Here is an 18854-nt window from a genome sequence, read left to right as displayed (position 1 = left end):
GATGTGTCCACCTGCATCCGCGCCAACTGTCTGCTTCTAGACTTCCAGAAGAGGAAAAACCCCTACCGATGGCCAGAGCAACGGAAGTCGGAACCTATCTTTGTGGAGCCGCCGAAGAAACCACCTCCTTTACGCCTCGGTGACTTCAAGAAACCGGTCCGATTCCCGCCGTACAAACTCAGCCGACCACTGGCGGTGGAGGTGAGCCCCAAGTCGAAGAGGGTACGAATCAAACCGCAAGCCGTGCCAGCTTTCAGTGTTCCCAGTTTGTGAGAGGATGCCATACGCGCGGGGGCTGATCTATCGTTTCAGCAGCGCGCAAATGTACAAATATGATGCCGATTATATGATAGATTACCTGAAAATACTCATTGATGAAATCTTGAAAAAAAAATATATATTTCAATTTTATTTAAAATACATTTGTAGTAAACATTATTGTTAGGCTTTCCAAACTGTCATATCGTTATTGTAGTTACCTGCGAATTGCAACTTATATTAAATAAAATGAGTGTAAATACGAAGGAGGAAATAAATGAGCGAATTTAGAAGTGGAGCGTTTTTCTTGTGTAGTACTTTCTAGAGAACAATGAAAAGAAACACTTACAATTGGCAACTGGTTACAAACTACTGACACACAATTGGTACGTAGAATGACGCTATGTCGGTAATTGTTAAAACATACAAAACTTCGGACGAGATGAATTAACTTTTCGCCTTTTACAGATTTTTTCTTAAATTACAATTAGCTCACGGCAGCTCTGAACTAAATTTAAACCCAGAGCGTTTTAAGTGAGAAGGATAGAGTTACTCATGTATGAAAACAACTTTATTGTCAAAAAGTAGGAGGTCTGAGCCTAGGGGCTCGGACGGAAACTTGACGTAGGACGTTGAAGACAATTGCTTTTGACTTAAGTATTCAGTGTTTAAGTTTAAGTATTCAGAAATCCGTAAATTTAACTCATTCAAAACTCCAAATGGTGACCATAGAACACCGTTTTTTCGATGAACAGAACTGATCTCAATCCACTGAATCTCTATCAGCGTTAAACCCTTTGAACCAGGCTCATGTCGAAACTTTGGAACTAATAGAGTGTCGTAATCTTCCATGTAATATACGAATCAACCCTTCCGCCATGGGTATAAGGATAAGGAAGCCACTCCATAAAGTAGAGATGAGCAAACCATTTCACTTTGATGAATGGTTCAGTCGCTAACCGTTCACCTAAGTGAACCAGTTCTTTTGAACCTCAACAACATTGAATGATAGATGAAACTCAACAAATATAGATAGCTCCAAAGCTATCCATGTACTGGAATTGATGTCTTTAGACTAGATAGCACATTTCTTGAACATTCGGAAACATCAGATGCTCGGCAGCGCGGCCGATCGATCGGGGAGAGGACCGATACGTGAGACTGATGCAAAGAAAAACTCACGAACGGTCATTTGGGCGATTAGAGAACGGTTGGATTTGGGCCTTTCCAATCGCACCATTCGACGAAGCTTGGTGGAATGGGACCAGAAAAGCTACTTCGTAGGCTGGCCAAATAGTTCAGGAATAAAAACGGGACACGTAACCCATGAAAATTTTTATGTCATAACTAGCTGACCCGACGAACTTCGTCTCGCCCAAAATACATTTTTTGATTTGAATACATTCAAACATCCACGTTTTCTTACTAAGTGAACGTTAGTGAGTCCAATCACTGAACTCTTCACCCTTTGACCCTTTACAATTTCCTTTTACTACTAATTGTCTAGTACTTCTACAAAAATTCGTCCTTATAATATAAAATTATTTTCAGACACAATTTTCGTTCAAGATTCTTCAAGCATTTGGATATAACATGTTTCTCCGTTTCATGGAATACATGTTTGATACTAACAATATTACAAAATAAAGACAGCTCAAATCGGACCATTCCTTCCTCGGGTTTAGGGCACACCAACACATTTGGCCTTCCATTTTTGTTTATATAGATAGAAGATATAGGAATGCGATATTCCGTTTGAAAATCCTTTTCCACTTTCGAACAAAAATCAATTTAGTTAGCGCCAACATCAAATGGACTAACATCGCTTAGATAATTGTAGAACAGAAATTCAATTTTCCGAATTTTCCAATTTTTCTCTCCGATGTATTGATCTACGGGAAGAGACAAATACAACAAAATAAAGAAGGCTAAAATTGGACCCTCCCTTCTTCGGGTTTTCCGCTTGGCAATAGATTTTGCCTTACATTTTTATTTATATAGATAAAAGGTGGGCAACCTTATTCGTTGAAAGGAAAAAATCGTTAGTGGGAATGGGTAACAATCAGGATTCACTGTTGTGAGTGATGTGATTTAAAAACGTGAACTCTCAACTATTTGGTGAAATGAGATTCCACAAATAGCATCCATTCTGACCAGAGAAGGTCACTGAGAAAACTCCTTTAAAAACTCTCGAACTATTTATTTTTATTCATCGCACGTATTATATCTAAAATTTTTCTAACAATTTTTGACCGAGGTTATTTTTGGCAACCTGAGTAGGTCGCCGAGAAGCTCCTTTAATATTCCTCGAATAGACGGAAAGGTTCTGGTTCTCAAAAGTTTCAGGTTCTTTTTCGGACATGCTACTATAGAGATCCGCCATTCGCAGAAGGAGTTGCGAAAGAAGCGTTCATATTTTGAAGCTAAGAACCAGACAATTTTTGATACCCTGTTCTGAAGTAAAGCGTGTTCCACTCAATGCGTTCTGCATCCATTGAAACGACTGTTAGTCTGAAGGGGCAAGATCTGGGCTATGAAGTGAGTGAATCAGAATTACCCACTCACAAGTTTTTAACATGAATAGTAATTTTTTTCTCTATTCTTGTGACTTTCAACACATTTTAGCTGGTTCGTCACTTTTGCTTCCATTTCTGGAAGAATGTATTGTATGTATGTATATTGAACTCCTGACCTTTAGCGTGAGAGGTATGGATGCAATTGCTTGCTTTAAACGGATCAACGGTTCGGGATCCTATTTGACTTTAACACCAAAATCACCTCTTTTAAAACGTTCAAACCGTTCCCTAATAAATCTATCCGAGTCACCTTATATGCCCTTTTCTTCCAATGGATACACAAAATCTAAACTTCCCACAAGTGGTACTTATTTGCAACGAAACTCGACATTTTCAACGCAGTAAAAATTGAACTAGGTGTACACATGACTGTACTCAATGACTTGTAAACAAAATTTGGTTGACAGTTGCCGACACACACCCGATTCAGCAAAAATCATCTGTCACCGTCGACTATTAATAGCAGCCCCAATTTTATCGAGTGAATGAAACCGTGAAAAAACCCAAACAATCAAATATTCTTGGATGTAACTGCTCTGTTCTTTTCAACGAAAGTATATTCAGATGAAAAAGCACCGTTACGGAAGAGAATAAGATTCTTTTTATCTTGAAATTTATCGAATTGCGGATCAAAGTTCAGTAATTACAATTGGTACAGGCCTTTATTCCACTTTTTTATTTCATTAATTATAATTCCTTTAATAATTGTCCGCTCATCAAATAAAATGTTTTCATCTATCTGAACAAGAAAATATTTACTAATGCTACTTTGAAACAGTTTTAAGATATTTTGCCTCCTGTATTTCACCTGAATCAGCTAGAGTTTTAAAAATAGTTTGCACCTCATTAGTCAAAAACATTTCTTCCCTTTTATGTTGAAGAATTCTAATAAAATAATCAAAATTAACAGCAATTTCAGCAACATTGTCTGAACAAGGCCAAGTTATGTTTGAAAGCACACTAACGATATGTGGTGAAAAGTAACCGTAGTTTGAGACCTTGGTTTCCAAATTAATCGTGTAGTACAACAAAACGGTCTTCTTGTAAATGAAAATAGATAATCAGTCAAAAATACTGAGAATCCTCTCGATAGAAACTTAAAGAGTAAGAAATAGTGCGTTACCATGCTCAAGCATTTTTGCATAATGTTCACCGACGAAGTCGCAAAAACACTTCAATTATTCTGCATTAACACACAATTGGCGGACAAACTCTTTCCCTGCGAACACCACATCTTCGTCGACTTCAAGGCCGCATATGATACAATCGACCGACGACAGCTATGGAGGATCATGGACGAACACGGCTTTCCCCGAAAGCTGACAAGACTAATTCAGGCAACGATGAACGGTGTGCGGTGCAGTGTGCGGATCTCAGGTGAGCTGTCGGAATTAAAGGGTATGTCACATCAAATTGCATCACGAAAAAAACGCTGTAGAAATTCGCCCAGTAGACCGATCCTTTTGAAAATTTTAGACAGTAAATTAAAAACTATTAAACAACTTTTGGCATTTTCTTTTTATTCATACCTCGAGCCCAAGCCCGTATGCTCGCACCTTCCTCTTTACCCCGTCCATAAGGTTCTGTACAACGTCAGGTTGCAGTTTTTTTGAACAGAAATCCATTTTCTCTTGAAGTCCTCCTCCGATTTGACAACTTTTGGGTTCTTCCGGAGGGCCTGCTTCATAATCGCCCAATATTTCTCTATTGGGCGAAGCTCCGGCGCGTTGGGAGGGTTCATTTCCTTTGGCACGAAGGTGACCCCGTTGGCTTCGTACCACTCCAACACGTCCTTTGAATAGTGGCACGAAGCGAGATCCGGCCAGAAGATGGTCGGGCCCTCGTGCTGCTTCAATAGTGGTAGTAAGCGCTTCTGTAGGCACTCCTTAAGGCAAACCTGCCCGTTTACCGTGCCGGTCATCACGAAGGGGGCGCTCCGCTTTCCGCAAGAGCAGATCGCTTGCCACACCATGTACTTTTTGGCCAACTTGGATAGTTTCTGCTTGCGAATCTCCTCCGGAACGCTGAATTTGTCCTCTGCGGAGAAGAACAACAGGCCCGGCAGCTGACGAAAGTCCGCTTTGACGTAGGTTTCGTCGTCCATTACCAGGCAATGCGGCTTCGTCAGCATTTCGGTGTACAGCTTCCGGGCTCGCGTCTTCCCCACCATTTTTTGCCTTTCGTCGCGGTTAGGAGCCTTCTGAACCTTCTGAACCGCTGCTTGGTCCGCTGGACGAATGAACTTGACAAATTCAGCTTATTGGCGATATCCCGGACCGAACTTCTCGGATCACGTCTAAACTGCTTAACTACGCGCTTGTGATCTTTTTCACTGACGGAGCATCCATTTTTGCCGTACTTCACCCTCCGGTCGATGGTTAGGTTCTCGAAGTATCGTTTTAGTACTCTGCTGACCGTGGATTGGACGATTCCCAGCATCTTACCGATGTCCCGATGTGACAACTCCGGATTCTCGAAATGAGTGCGCAGGATTAATTCACGACGCTCTTTTTCGTTCGACGACATTTTTCCAAATTTACGAAAAATTGACAGTGAAGCATGGTCAACGTGATCTATACACTCTTATCTGATTATAAGCGAAAGCTGAAGATATAATTCCTAAAAATTAAATTTCTACAGCGTTTTTTCCGTGATGCAATTTGATGTGACACACCCTTTATTTGAGACTCACAGGGGACTTCGACAAGGCGATGGACTCTCCTGTCTGCTCTTCAACGTGGCGCTGGAAGGTGTTATGCGGAGAGCGGACTTCAACATGCGGGGCACGATTTTCAACAAGTCTAGTCAGTTTATCTGCTTCGCCGACAACTTGGACATAATCGGAAGAACACATGCGACGGTAGCCAACTTGTATACCCGACTGAAACACGAAGCAGGGCTGATTGGGCTTGGGATTAATGCGTCTAAGACTAAATACATGCTAGCTGGAGGGACTGATCGCAACAGAGTTCTTCTTGGTAGTAGTGTTGTGATCAACGGCGACGAGCTCGAGGTGGTAGAGGAATTTGTCTACCTTGGCTCGTTGATAACAACTGACAACAACAACAGCCGTGAAATTCGAAGACGCATTGTCAATGGAAGTCGTGCCTACTATGGGCTCCGCAAATCCTTGAGGTCCAACAAACTCCGACCCCGTACGAAGTGTACCATGTACAAATCCCTAATTCGACCGGTTGTTCTCTATGGGCACGAAGCATGGATGATGCTTGAAGAGAACTCACAAGCGCTCGGAGTTTTCGAACGCCGAGTGCTCAGAACAATATACGGTGGTGTACAGGAAAACGGAGTATGGAGAAGGAGAATGAACCACGAACTGGCGCAACTCTACGGCGAACCCAGCATCCAGAAAGTCGCCAAGGCTGGACGAGTGCGATGGGCAGGGCATGTTGCAAGTTTGCCGGACAGCAGCCCTGCAAAGATGGTGTTCGCATCGAATCCGGTAGGAACAAGAAGGAGAGGAGCCCAGCGAGCGAGGTGGTTGGACCAGGTGGAGCAGGACTTGGCAAGAATCGGTGCAGCCGGGAGTTGGAGAACTGCAGCCATGGACCGGGTTTATTGGAGAAGAGTAGTGAATCAGATCTAATCTCAATGGGATGTAGAGTCATAGTAAATAAATAAATAAAACATTGCTTCATTCATAACACATGAAGCATGACTTGTTATAAGTGTTGTAATCATTCTCCCGTGTTTCGCATAAAACACTGCGTACGAGACGAACAGTATTCAGACTGCTCTCGCAGTTTTGTGTTTTTAGACAAACATGATTTTTTCGTTTAGACAAACATGATTTTTTCGTATTTTTTGAAAATGTGACCTGTTTGTTTCACATGATGTTCAAACATCATGTACAGTTTCTCTTGTATTTTCGCCCAAGCAACGGCAATATGTTGAGTCGAAGAAGCGAATAAAACACCACACCACCACCACTCAACACACCGTGTGTTGGTGTGTTGACATGGAAAAGGGAAGGGAAGAATCTATCTTGACAATGGGTGCTTCATTTAAAATTTTGGGCAAATAAAATGCACCTCTTTATCTGTTCTGAACAAAATAAGCGTCAATTGATATCAGAGTTCTTCACTACTGATATCATTATTTAGACACGCATCTTTATAAATTGAATTTATGTAACAGCTGCTATTATCAGCTATTTGTACAAGTACTGAAATTCATTATAGCGTGGCGGAGATGTTTAATTTCCCACATCAAAATACGAAGAATAAGTGTGAACTTTCCTGAAAACATCCATCTAAAACTAATTTTTGGGTATTTATTTATTTATTTATTTGGCCAGCATTTCTATAACGTCGCCCCGCTGTGCACTCGGTTCCCCAGACTTCAATTGGCAACATGCACGGAGAAAAAAAATTCTCATAGAAAACTTCTTTCTACTCATAGAATGTTTTCTTTTCGCAGGAAATAGCTATGGATTATTTAATCAGACTTGCAAAATATGCATGAATTCAATTCATGTTTATGTTTGAGTATCATTGTTCGTGTTTGGGGTAAGCATTGAACACTAGCGAAAAACATGTTCGTGTTCAAACAAAAACATGTAATTCTCACATCGCGTGCACATGTGAAGGTGTTATTCGGAAGACTGGTTGTAATTTATATTATCTTTACTAGGTAAACAATTGGTAGCATGTGTTGCAGATTCTTCTCGTATAGACAAAACGGAACCCCCTACATAATCAATGATATCAACCAACTTAATGTGATATCGATTTCATCGCCGTTATCCACAGAAAGAGCTTCTGAAAAATGTCCGGAAATTTGTACCCATAACCTATATGCATTATCAAACTTCAAAATTTCTAAGATTATCTATGACTTTGATTCAATCGCGTGTTGAACAAATCACTTTAAATGAACAAAAATCTATCTCTCTTACTATTTACTGATGACATTTAATGGTTAAAATTAATTTAAATAGAAATTAATAAAAATAAACACGACCGAATCTCGCTTTCAAGCGCGTAGAAATACAAACGTCGTCATTTTTGTGGTTCTGAGATTTAATGTAGGTGTCGCATGAGCTGAAACAGCTTTGCATAGATTCGTCAATTGACGAATTTACGTTAGATTTACAACCAGACGGGGCAGCGAGTAAAATGATGATGTTTTGTTTTTTTGACGTAGGATTACGTCTTTCGGGAACATATTGGGGTACAAATTGAAAATCGAAAATCGAGCAAATCGTGAAAATTGTCCAATTTCAAATGCTTATTGCTCAGTCATTTCATGATGGATTGTTGAGATTTTTGTGTCAATCTATTTCGGCACTCCATAACAATTTTTTACATTGAATAAAATTATATATGTCATGAAACTAACCATCGAAAAATTGGAAAATCTCAACCTCTATCCTAAAGGAAATACCCATTTCTGATTGGTCGAAATTGACGACACATGCGGCGGCTCATGTACTTACAATTATTGATCAGTTATTTCCTGATGGATTTACGAGACATTTGCATCAATCGATCTGAGCACTCCATAACAATCCATCAAAATTGATTATATATTAATATCATATGAAACTAGCTAGCAAACAATCAAAAAATCTCCAAACGGAAATACCTCGTTCTGATTGGTCGGAATTGAAGATACGGAGAAATCGGCACATCAAAGTAGAGGGAACTTTTGTTCCCATCGAAGTGTATTCCCTAACAGAGACATGAAAACCAAGCTGCCTGGGGGAAATCGGCATTGCAATTACATGAAAGTAGGGGGAGCTTTTGTTTCTACCGACATGTATTCCCTAACAGAGATTTAAAATCCAAGGTGTCTGGGGGAAATCAGCATGTAGATAACCTCGTGGTCGATATTTGACTAACAACGCGCACAAATGGATAGTGCTCATTGTAACTAGCGTGGGCATTGCTGATTGCATACGTGCTGGCGAATAAGTAGGGAGCGATAAGTGTTTTTTGACGTAGGACTACGTCTTTCATTTCTATACCGGGGTGTAAAATCAAAGTTTCGAAAACGAAAGCGTTACGCCGGAGACCGAGATTTTGAGCGTTAATAGCTCCTAAACAACTGAACGAAATGGTATGATAAACAATTCATTCGAAAGATAAAATGTCTACGCGTTATATACTTGTTACTTTTTGATCCAAAAACTTGTTTTAATAGTCTTAAAATTGCTTTCAAAACAGGCTATTGAAATCACCAATCGGTATATAAGCGAGCGGCGCTCGGAAATCCACTCAGTTCTAATTGAACAGCGATTGGAGCATGTTGTCGCTGTTGCGGTGAAGCTCTTTATTTATCATGAAAGCGCGGATGAACGGTGTCACCAAGAGCCTGTTTGTGCACCCTATGCCAGAAGGGAATCTATCAGGAGGAGAGTGATGCCACAAACGGTTCCCTGGGAAGACATCGCTACACACACATACACGCGCGGCTATTAACAGGTGGTTATCGAGTTGGCATTAACCACTGGTGGGCTTCCAGTATCGAGGAAAATGTGGAAATATCTAATCGTTACTGAGAATAATCTGCCAGTTCCTCTGGGAATTTTCCAAATATATTCATGTGAAAGAGTTTAATTGAATGTTTTCTATCCATGTTACACTGTGACCAAATACATTTGGTTTTGTGGTTTTTCAATCAATCGCAATTAACAGGATAGCTTCAGAAGATTATTCTTCCCCATCAGTAGGTTATTTCCGTATCCAATATTGTATGCGCCCGCAATCGATTATTGCTCAGTCGCCGAAAGTTCCGAGCTCAGAAAGTTCATTCCCCTCTAGTTTGCCTTCCAAATTGCCATCGTAAACCACACCTTCTCTCGGTTCAATCACACACAAAAAGCATACTTAAGCGATATTCTGGTGGTGAGACACATTCATTTTTCGTGAGGACATCGACAAGACAACATCGTTGCCTAACGTGCTGGAGAAGGTGGACGGCGAAGGATCGACACATACACGCGCAGAACTCTTTCCGTTAGGATGCCATTCAGCATCGAGAAAGTTCCGGAAAGATCTAATCATTGCTGGAAAATAATCTGCCAGTTCCTTTGGGAATTTTCAAAATATATTCATGTGAAAGAGTTTAATTGAATGTTTTCTATCCATGTTACACTGTGACCGAATATGTTTCAACCAAGTGCTATTAACAGGTGGTTATCGAGTTGGCATTAACCACTGGTGGGCTTCCAGTATCGAGGAAAATGTGGAAATATCTAATCGTTACTGAAAATAATCTGCCAGTTCCTCTGGGAATTTTCAAAATATATTCATGTGAAAGAGTTTAATTGAATGTTTTCTATCCATGTAACACTGTGACCAAATATGTTTCAATCAAGTGCTATTAACAGGTGGTTATCGAGTTGGCATTAACCACTGGTGGGCTTCCAGTATCGAGGAAAATGTGGAAATAACTAATCGTTACTGAAAATAATCTGCCAGTTCCTCTGGGAATTTTCAAAATATATTCATGTGAAAGAGTTTAATTGAATGTTTTCTATCCATGTTACACTGTGACCAAATATGTTTCAATCAAGTGCTATTAACAGGTGGTTATCGAGTTGGCATTAACCAATGGTGGGCTTCCAGTATCGAGGAAAATGTGGAAATATCTAATCGTTACTGAAAATAATCTGCCAGTTCCTTTGGGAATTTTCAAAATATATTCATGTGAAAGAGTTTAATTGAATGTTTTCTATCCATGTAACACTGTGACCAAATACATTTGGTTTTGTGGTTGTTCAATCAATCGCAATCAACAGGATAGCTTCTGAAGATTATTCTTCCCCATCAGTAGGATATTTCCGTATCCAATATTGGATGCATAAAACCTTGTGCCTCCAACGTAACGCTCTCGTTTTCGAAGTTCTCCAAATATTCATTCATTCAGAATGAATTCAGATTCAACTTCATACAAATGATCTCTATATCAACGAGAGTCCTACGTCACCCTTGCGGTTATACCATAGATATAACCCACTTCCTGTTTTTTTATTTTCGTTCCAATAAGAATCTTTCGATGGATCAATTGAAAAATGATATTTCAATGAACTGAATAGAACTAATGTTTGATAGAATATAAATAAAATTCAAATTTGGAACTTTTATGTTGGTTGCTTCGTGATATTTCATATCAATGACCAATATCAATGTCCAATTTAAATTCGCATTGAGGCATGTAGCATCGCATTTCGTTAGGTTTAAAGCGAAAATGGAAATGGGTTGAGTAAACACTTAGAAAGTAAGAATTATAAATGAAATTACCTTTTCCATTTCAAATATATTTTCTCTATAAAAAATAAAACTTTTTTTTTTCTGGTGTGAAAACTTGATGATTGTTTTCGATAATGATAATTATCTTATATTACATTGATGAGGTTTTTTCTTTCCTTATTTTATCCGTACATAACACAGTAGCCACCTAGTCCAGGGCCACAGAGGGCGGCTTTCATCTCATTTCACTTAGGCATCTTCTATCGTGATACGCACCATCAAATTACTAATCACCATCTTTCTATCATTATCACTCGGTTATGGACATTGGTGGAATGAACAAACAATACCTAACAACCAGACAAAACGGCCCTTTTCAGGGCCACCAAATCACTATCGAAGAGTTTAACAATATAATTTTTCAAACATATCCAAAATCAGCATGTAACAGATAGCCTAACGGAATCCTACGTCAGCTATGCGGTCGTGTCTCGGACACAACCCTCCTGTGACTTTTTTGGCATGAAATTCGTTTGAACTTGTTAGAAAAATTCGAATTTTTCTTAAAATTTCCCGGATTAAAGTATTCTTTCCATGCTGAAAGGGTTAGTTTTATGATTTTACAATGTGGTATGTATATTGTGAAGAATGGCTTGGTATAAGTGCTGTACTTTTTTTTTTCAACTAGTTAAATGATGCGTAGCATGTGTTGCGTTAAAAATACTGTAAATCCTTCTCTTATCGACCCTTACAAAATAAATGATAACAGCCAACTTAATGTGGTATCGATTTCATCGCCATTATCCACAGTATTCACAACCTATATGCATTATCAAACTTAAAATAATGTAGGTGTCGCATGAACTGAGTCAGCGTGGCGTAAGTTCGTCAATAGAACGAAGTTATTTAGATAATGGAAATAACTGTGAATGGGAAAATGAATCTGAAAATATGTACGAAAAAAACCTCCCACAGATGGAATCTTTGAAGCCATTAGTTGGCGAATGATTGACGAATGTGTGAAGACCTCAATTTTGTTTCCATATAGACAATCTAAAGAACATTTCTAAATGCGATTGAAAAGATTGGATCGGTACGCTTGCCAAAAAAATCTATTTAAAATAAATATAAGTGAGGAATACAAACAGCTGTAACATTGAGTTGCCCCTCGATTGAGACTAATTTTGACTGATAAATTGCGTGCAATCCGCGTTGAATGCATTTAGCTTCGTATTACGGAATAGGGGAGTAGGCATGTTAATATGGGTTCGCAGAAGAAATGAACACTCTTTTAAAGTAAAAATTATGAATCAAAATGATTTTTCCCAAATCAAATTAGTACTCTATGTAAATGAAAATCACTTTTTCTTGCAAGTAGTGATAAAAACATCATAAAGAAAATCACGCTTCTAAATAAAAATTATGAATGAAAATGACTTCTACGTACCGAAATAGTATTCTATGTAAACGAAAAACACCTTTCTTTGCAGATGATGAAACAATCTTATACGAAAAGTGTGTCTGAAGACAATTTCATATTATTATGAAAGGTTTCAGTAAAAACATCGGAAATGTATAAACAAATGGTTGATTTGGATGAAAAATTTTTCATTTTTTTCATACAAATTGAAACTTTTTAAAACTGGCTTCGTGCCTTCTAATCTGATTGAGATTACCAGCCGGGTGCTATGATTAATGCTAGGATCGTTAGCAAAATCTCAAGCAAAACTGTCAGTGGGATACCCAATTCATGTGAAAACAAAGGGAAAATGTCAGTGCGATACTCGATATGTATACTCTTGTCAGTTCAATAGGGGTTCTCTAAAGACGCCACCGAGGTGGAGATTACACTTTCGAGTTTGGAACCCGAACTTGAAAGTCGCCATCAGACGCCGACACTGTACAGCTGTCATTGCGCACACCTGATGCTAATATTGTACTACACAATGTTTCACGCAATTTTTCGAGATTGCATGATAAGATTGCCATGTTTCACTATTGCATCATAGCTGGCGCTGCCATCTTATTCCGTACCCTTTGTTAAGGATGTTGTACACTTTTAACATGTTGATCCCAGTGTCGGTCCCTAGGGACAAGGGATGCCAGGTGATTCTTTCGAATGTCTTCACATTGTATGAAAAAATGTCTTTCAATGTTTTCACAATCATATCGGAGGAAACTTAGATTCACAAGTTTTTTTTGAACAAAGTTCGATAGTTTATTCAATGTTTATTCTTATTGGCGTTGTTGTATAGCGCATTTCATGAAACATATCTTGAGGTTTTGCAGTTCAATTCAATAAATGTGAACAAAGAATCTATTCCGCAACTGATAACTAAATATTATGAGTTTAAAAATGATTATTGGCTTGATACACCGTTGATTGAGTGAATATCGCCCCAGTTCTTCCACAAAAACGGAACTGTGAAAATTCAATTTGTTTATTTCAGATTTGAAGTTTTGGTTGTAACTCACATCATATCCATAAAATTAATTATTGAAACGGTATGTAACCGGAATATCTTCGATTTGTGAGGTGGTTGTTCGACAGATCTACGTTAATCTAGTGTATAGTATAGGCCAAAAATGATAAAAATACAACGTCACAATCATTTGAATTCTCGAGTGCAAATGATAACTAATATCTTCTAGGCACAATATGTGTTCAGACCGCTTGAAGTTCTCCAGAATTTGAAGTGAAAGTCGCTTTGTTGTTGAATTCATTCGATATATTTGTGGATTTTATGCTTGGATAATTTTGGAAAAAGCTAGTGAATGACCCCGAGACATAAGTCTCCGTTGATTACTAAGAATAAAAGTAAACAAGCGACACTTATAAAAAAAAAGCGCGCGAATGACACTGAGACAAAAGCCCTATTGTTTTGACAATATTTTTTCGGCCAATCGATAGAATTTTAAGGAAATAATATCTCTCAAAAATTCACATACGCTATCATACTGAAATGTTTTCACATATTTCATAATATCTTCAAAATGTCTTCACAAGATCAAATGATTTGTCTTCACAGTCTTCACAGTAAGTCAAATGTTTTCAAACCTGGCATTTCTGCTAGGGACTGACGTTGAGCTTTTCGTTAGAAAAATGTTGATCACTGAGACTGATATTTACAAAATAAGGAAATATAAAAAAAACTATGTTTTCGATATGTGACTACTTTCTAGTGGTAATCAGATTTTCGTTAAAATTGGTGGTTTTGTTCCTTATCGTAAAATATTAGACCCGTATTTTCGTATTTCCATTTTAGGGTGGTCCGAAAAATCATTTTTTTCCAAAAATGACTTTGTTTTGACATTAAGGGTGCCAAATCAGAAAACAGGTCACGTTTTCATGAAATAAAGTTAACGTTAATAAGTATTTTTGCTGCGAACGGATTTTAACGATTCACATACCAATCGAATCGAACATTTTCTAAGATTTGTTTGATATGTTATACATTACAATCCCATAGTCTGTATAAGGTTTAAATTGATGAAAATTAGAAGCATTCCCATTTCCCCATACATTTGTTCTGTCCATTTGTGTGCTTTCCCGAACAGATCTGTCAATAACGGGCAACTTATGCAGCCGCTAGAATAGAAACAACAAAAGGGGATAGCGAAAAGAGAATATTTGCGAAATGCATTGTAAGTAAGCTGTAGCTAGCGTATAAGTAATGCATCTCCTCTTAGGAAAATTCTCAGAATCTTTCTGTGCCCGAAACAACAAAGGTCGCTTATTATGCTCGTTTTGTGTTTTATGTCTGACTATTTTGACGTAGGACTACGTCTAACCGGAAGATATAGGGAGTGAAATGAAAATCTAGGCACTGAACAAGTAGGAAAAAATGCAAGATTTGGAACGCTTATAACTCGAGCATTTCTCAATAGATCGCAAAGGTTTTTGCATCAATTGATAGGAAATATATCTATCATAACATCTATCATAACGAATAACATTTCATTTTTCTTGAGATAAATAATTGAATAATTGTGAAATATCAAGCATTGTCAAAATGCACTATGTGCCCATTTTTGATTGGTCCATTTTGTGCTCCTCAGATCGAACCGACCAAAACGCAGCAGCAGCGAAATAGAATGAACCACGATTGGAAAGGAAAAAGAAAAAAATGAACGAAACATTGGTCGCAGTCTCACACATGCGTAATTCTCGAGCCAGCCAGTCTGCTTAAATCTCCCCGCTCCGCTGCCGTAACGATCATTCTTTGTGTGGACACCGACTGGACAACATCGTTGCTGGACGAGCTGGACGGCGAGGGATCGAGTGCCTTTCTCAAGGCAAGAGAGCGGAGGTGGTAGCGCTGGAGTAAAGTAGAGTAGAGTTTTCAAAGGGCCTTTCTCAAGGCTAGAGATGAATGAACTGCAAAAGTTTAAAGTCTCTATAATACAATACCTTCCTTCCTTCCGTAACGATCATTCTCATTCAAACCGTACACCACATCGGTTCGCATCACAACACATCAACGAACCAACCCAAGCAGCCATGTCTGGACATGGTAAAGGAGGAAAAGTGAAGGGAAAGGCAACATCCCGCTCGAACCGTGTTGGTCTGGAGTTCCCCGCAAGGGTAGCTAGGCCGAGCGCGTTAGTACCAGTGCACCAGTCCACCTAGCCGGCGTTATATAGTTTCGGTCGCCGAAGTGATCGAGTTAGTTGGCAAAGCTGCTCGCGACGATAAGAAAACCCGCATTCGGAACAGAACATATTCGATTCGGTGGACATCAAGACAACAGGCAGTTGCAACGAGTGGCGAGTGGCAAACGCAAAACGGCATCAGGTAGCAGAAGAAAAAAGTTTGTTCTTTATACACACTGCTTTGGTGGCAAATCCAGAACAAGGCGGCATCGAGGGCGTTCGAAATGGTTTTTTTCAAAACCACGAGTACTAAGTTTTCTAAATTTGAACCATTCCATAAAACAAGGCGCTTTTCAGGGCCATTAAACCTTCCAAAAAAAAGTTTAGGAAATACAGTTCAATGCTTTCTAAAACAATATCCAAAATAATAATAAAACACAAATTGATTTTTTCATAATTTGTTTGCCAGGATATGATGAGTATGTGAATTTGGCAGTTGTTCTGAGCTTATTGATTTTCACCAATTCTTAAATTGCTTCTAGATTGAAAGTACAGTAATTTACACTTATCTCGACATTTAGCTAATTGGTCGGACCAGTAATGCGACATATTTAGTTGGACATTTTTGTAAACATAGAGTTCGGGGTCCAAATTATGACCCCACATTGAAGGTCGACACTGTACCACTGTCATCGCTGTTTGTTCAATTACAGGTTAAAATTACCTCCAATCCGATACTGAGTGGTGGTAATGCGACGTGCCATTGAATGTAATTTACTGTAAAATATGTCACAAGCTGGATGGGAAGAAATTTTCCAACTGTGAAAGCTGTGGCGAGTGGCAAATGCAATCGCTAAACAGCAAGGTTTAGCCGAACAAGATGGGGATATCGAGTGATAACAAAACAATAAACTCTTTAGATTGAAGATAATTTTGTGATCCTGAAAAGGACCCTTTTTAGCCTGCATGTGAATCCAACGAGCGAACAAATAGTAATGAATGTATTTTGTTGCCATCGCTCCCTTTTAACGCTCATTCGTTCGTCTCGTTGGACTCGCCCCTCTGGCTGAGTCTGCCGATTTGTCTCTATCCTGTGAGTGTGTACGCTAGAGTATAAAACACGCGGACCCCAAAAAAATATCTTATTTTCTTTCAAACCGTAAACCCGTGTGGTTGTACGGCATCGGCATCGTGGACGTAACAAAGGAGGACAAGTTAAGGGAAAGGCAAAGTCTCACTCGAACCGTGCAAGTCTCCAGTTCCCTGTTGGTCGCATTCACTGATTGCTCGGCAACGGTAACTAGGCCGAACGGATTGGTGCCGGAGCACCAGTATACCTAACAGCGATTATAGAGTTTCGGCCGTCGGAGTGCTCGAGTTGGCTTGCAAAGCTGCTCACGACAATCAGAAAACCCGCATCAAGAACAGAGCAGCTTCGGTTCGGCGCTCATCAAGGCAACAATTGGTTTCAGTGAGTGGCAAAGTGTCTCCGGCACGTCGCATCAAATGTAATTTACTGAACAACATGTCACAAGCTGGATGGGAAGAAATTTTCCAACTGTGAAAGCTGTGGCGAGTGGCAAACGCAATAGCTAAACAGGAAGGTTTAACCGAACAAGATGGGAATATCGAGTGATAACAAAAACACAACACCAAAGGTTCTTTTCAGAACCATCAACATATTCATGAAGAGTAAACAGTAAACTAATCCATTTTTAAGGTAGATAGGTAGGTATTCACGTAGGAGAAGAAAATAAAACAATATATTTAAAATATATATTTAACAAAAGCTGTCCTCTTTGTATAGTCCTACGTCACTCCGGTTATGTCCCCGACATTACCCACCCGTCTTTTTTTTTATATTGATGTTTCATTTTTATCGCTGCAACTGTGTACAACTGTTAGACGCGTGTTTGATGCTTGTTGAATGGCGATATACGGAAGATGCCTCTCGTTAAATACTCAGTGCAATGCGTGCATTGATAGAAAGAAACAAATAGCGGCATATAACCAATTAGTGTATTGTTCTCGCAAAGGCAAGAAAGAATCGTTGCTTCTCGAAATGGTTCTACAAAACCACACAAGCCATTAAAACTATACACGCGTATTCATTTGTTTCAGGAAGCACAAATTTAAAAGAATTATATCTTTATCTTCCAAAAGTATTTACTCTACTGATTGAAAAACTATGTTCATCCCGAATTCAACAATAATTTAGATTTCTCCGCTTGATTTGGATCAGACCATATATTTCATGATCATTATCCTAGTCGCGAAAACATTACACTCATGTACTTTATTTAACTTGTAAAATTTTACCTTGCGTCGGTGGATTTAGTTTAAGAAATTCATATCTTCAAAATGAAACAATAATTCAAATTTTATAAACTCAATAATTCTAACTTTATTAATTGAGCTTGAATTGAGTAACATCATTTTAAACAGACAAGTATCTATCTTTGAGGATTTAAGCTACATAATAAAATAAAGATATTAGTATTGAAGTTTGAACTATGATATATTGACATTTTTTTTATATTTTTCATAGAATTGAAATTATTATTTCTTCCCTTATTCTATAACTATCATTATCATCATCACCTATATTGAAAACATCTGTTGCATCATTTCGTCTATCTCGTATTACATGTTAAACTTTATGAGCAAATTGTGCAACGCACAATATATGTTTACGATTTTTGACTCCTTCTCTGGTATGTAGTGTGATTGTTATGTGACCAATACTCTACGGAAAACATTTATCAGCACTCCGATTGACCTTTCCACGGTTATTTTGGTCTTTGATAAAATATCATTGAACTTCGGTTTATCCGAAGAGGCAGAATTGGAATAGATTCGAAATGGTGTGATCAAATATGGTTTCAGAGGATACCCAGCATCACCTATGATATGTAAACGAAGTCTATCAGAAATTTTATAATACAATTAATAAACTATCATACCTAGCAGCCAAGTATTTCTTTCTCCACGTTGATAATTTGTTGAAAGGTAACTATCCAATGAACTAGCATTCCAAATAAAACTGTCGTGGCTAGATAGTTTGCATCAACGTATCGTATCATTAATTGATGATAACAAACCTGAAATAAATAATGTGATATATAATTTATACTTGAAATTTATACTTATTTTTGTTATACTTACGATCAATGCATTGATACTGTGTTATCATTTTCGATTGAAATACAAGTGT

The 18854-nt window shown here is 38.4% G+C and overlaps 1 protein-coding gene and 1 pseudogene across 1 annotated transcript in view; one reads left to right on the top strand and one right to left on the bottom strand.

Annotated features, from left to right (window-relative positions):
- LOC129762445 (uncharacterized) overlaps positions 1–529 on the top strand; it is a 57595-nt gene extending 57066 nt beyond the window's left edge. Inside the window, exon 4 of the mRNA XM_055760679.1 lies at positions 2–529. Within this exon, the coding sequence (XP_055616654.1) occupies positions 2–273 (272 nt within the window). The 3' untranslated portion in view covers positions 274–529. The remainder of the gene's footprint in view (position 1) is intronic.
- A 17754-nt stretch (positions 530–18283) lies between these two features.
- LOC129763586 (putative nuclease HARBI1) overlaps positions 18284–18854 on the bottom strand; it is a 3995-nt pseudogene continuing 3424 nt past the window's right edge.

This window comes from Toxorhynchites rutilus, chromosome 1, assembly GCF_029784135.1.
Source record: "Toxorhynchites rutilus septentrionalis strain SRP chromosome 1, ASM2978413v1, whole genome shotgun sequence".
Taxonomy (NCBI): Eukaryota; Metazoa; Arthropoda; class Insecta; order Diptera; family Culicidae; genus Toxorhynchites; species Toxorhynchites rutilus.
Note: the sequence above shows the minus strand (reverse complement) of the source record. Positions and strands in the feature narration are given on the sequence as shown.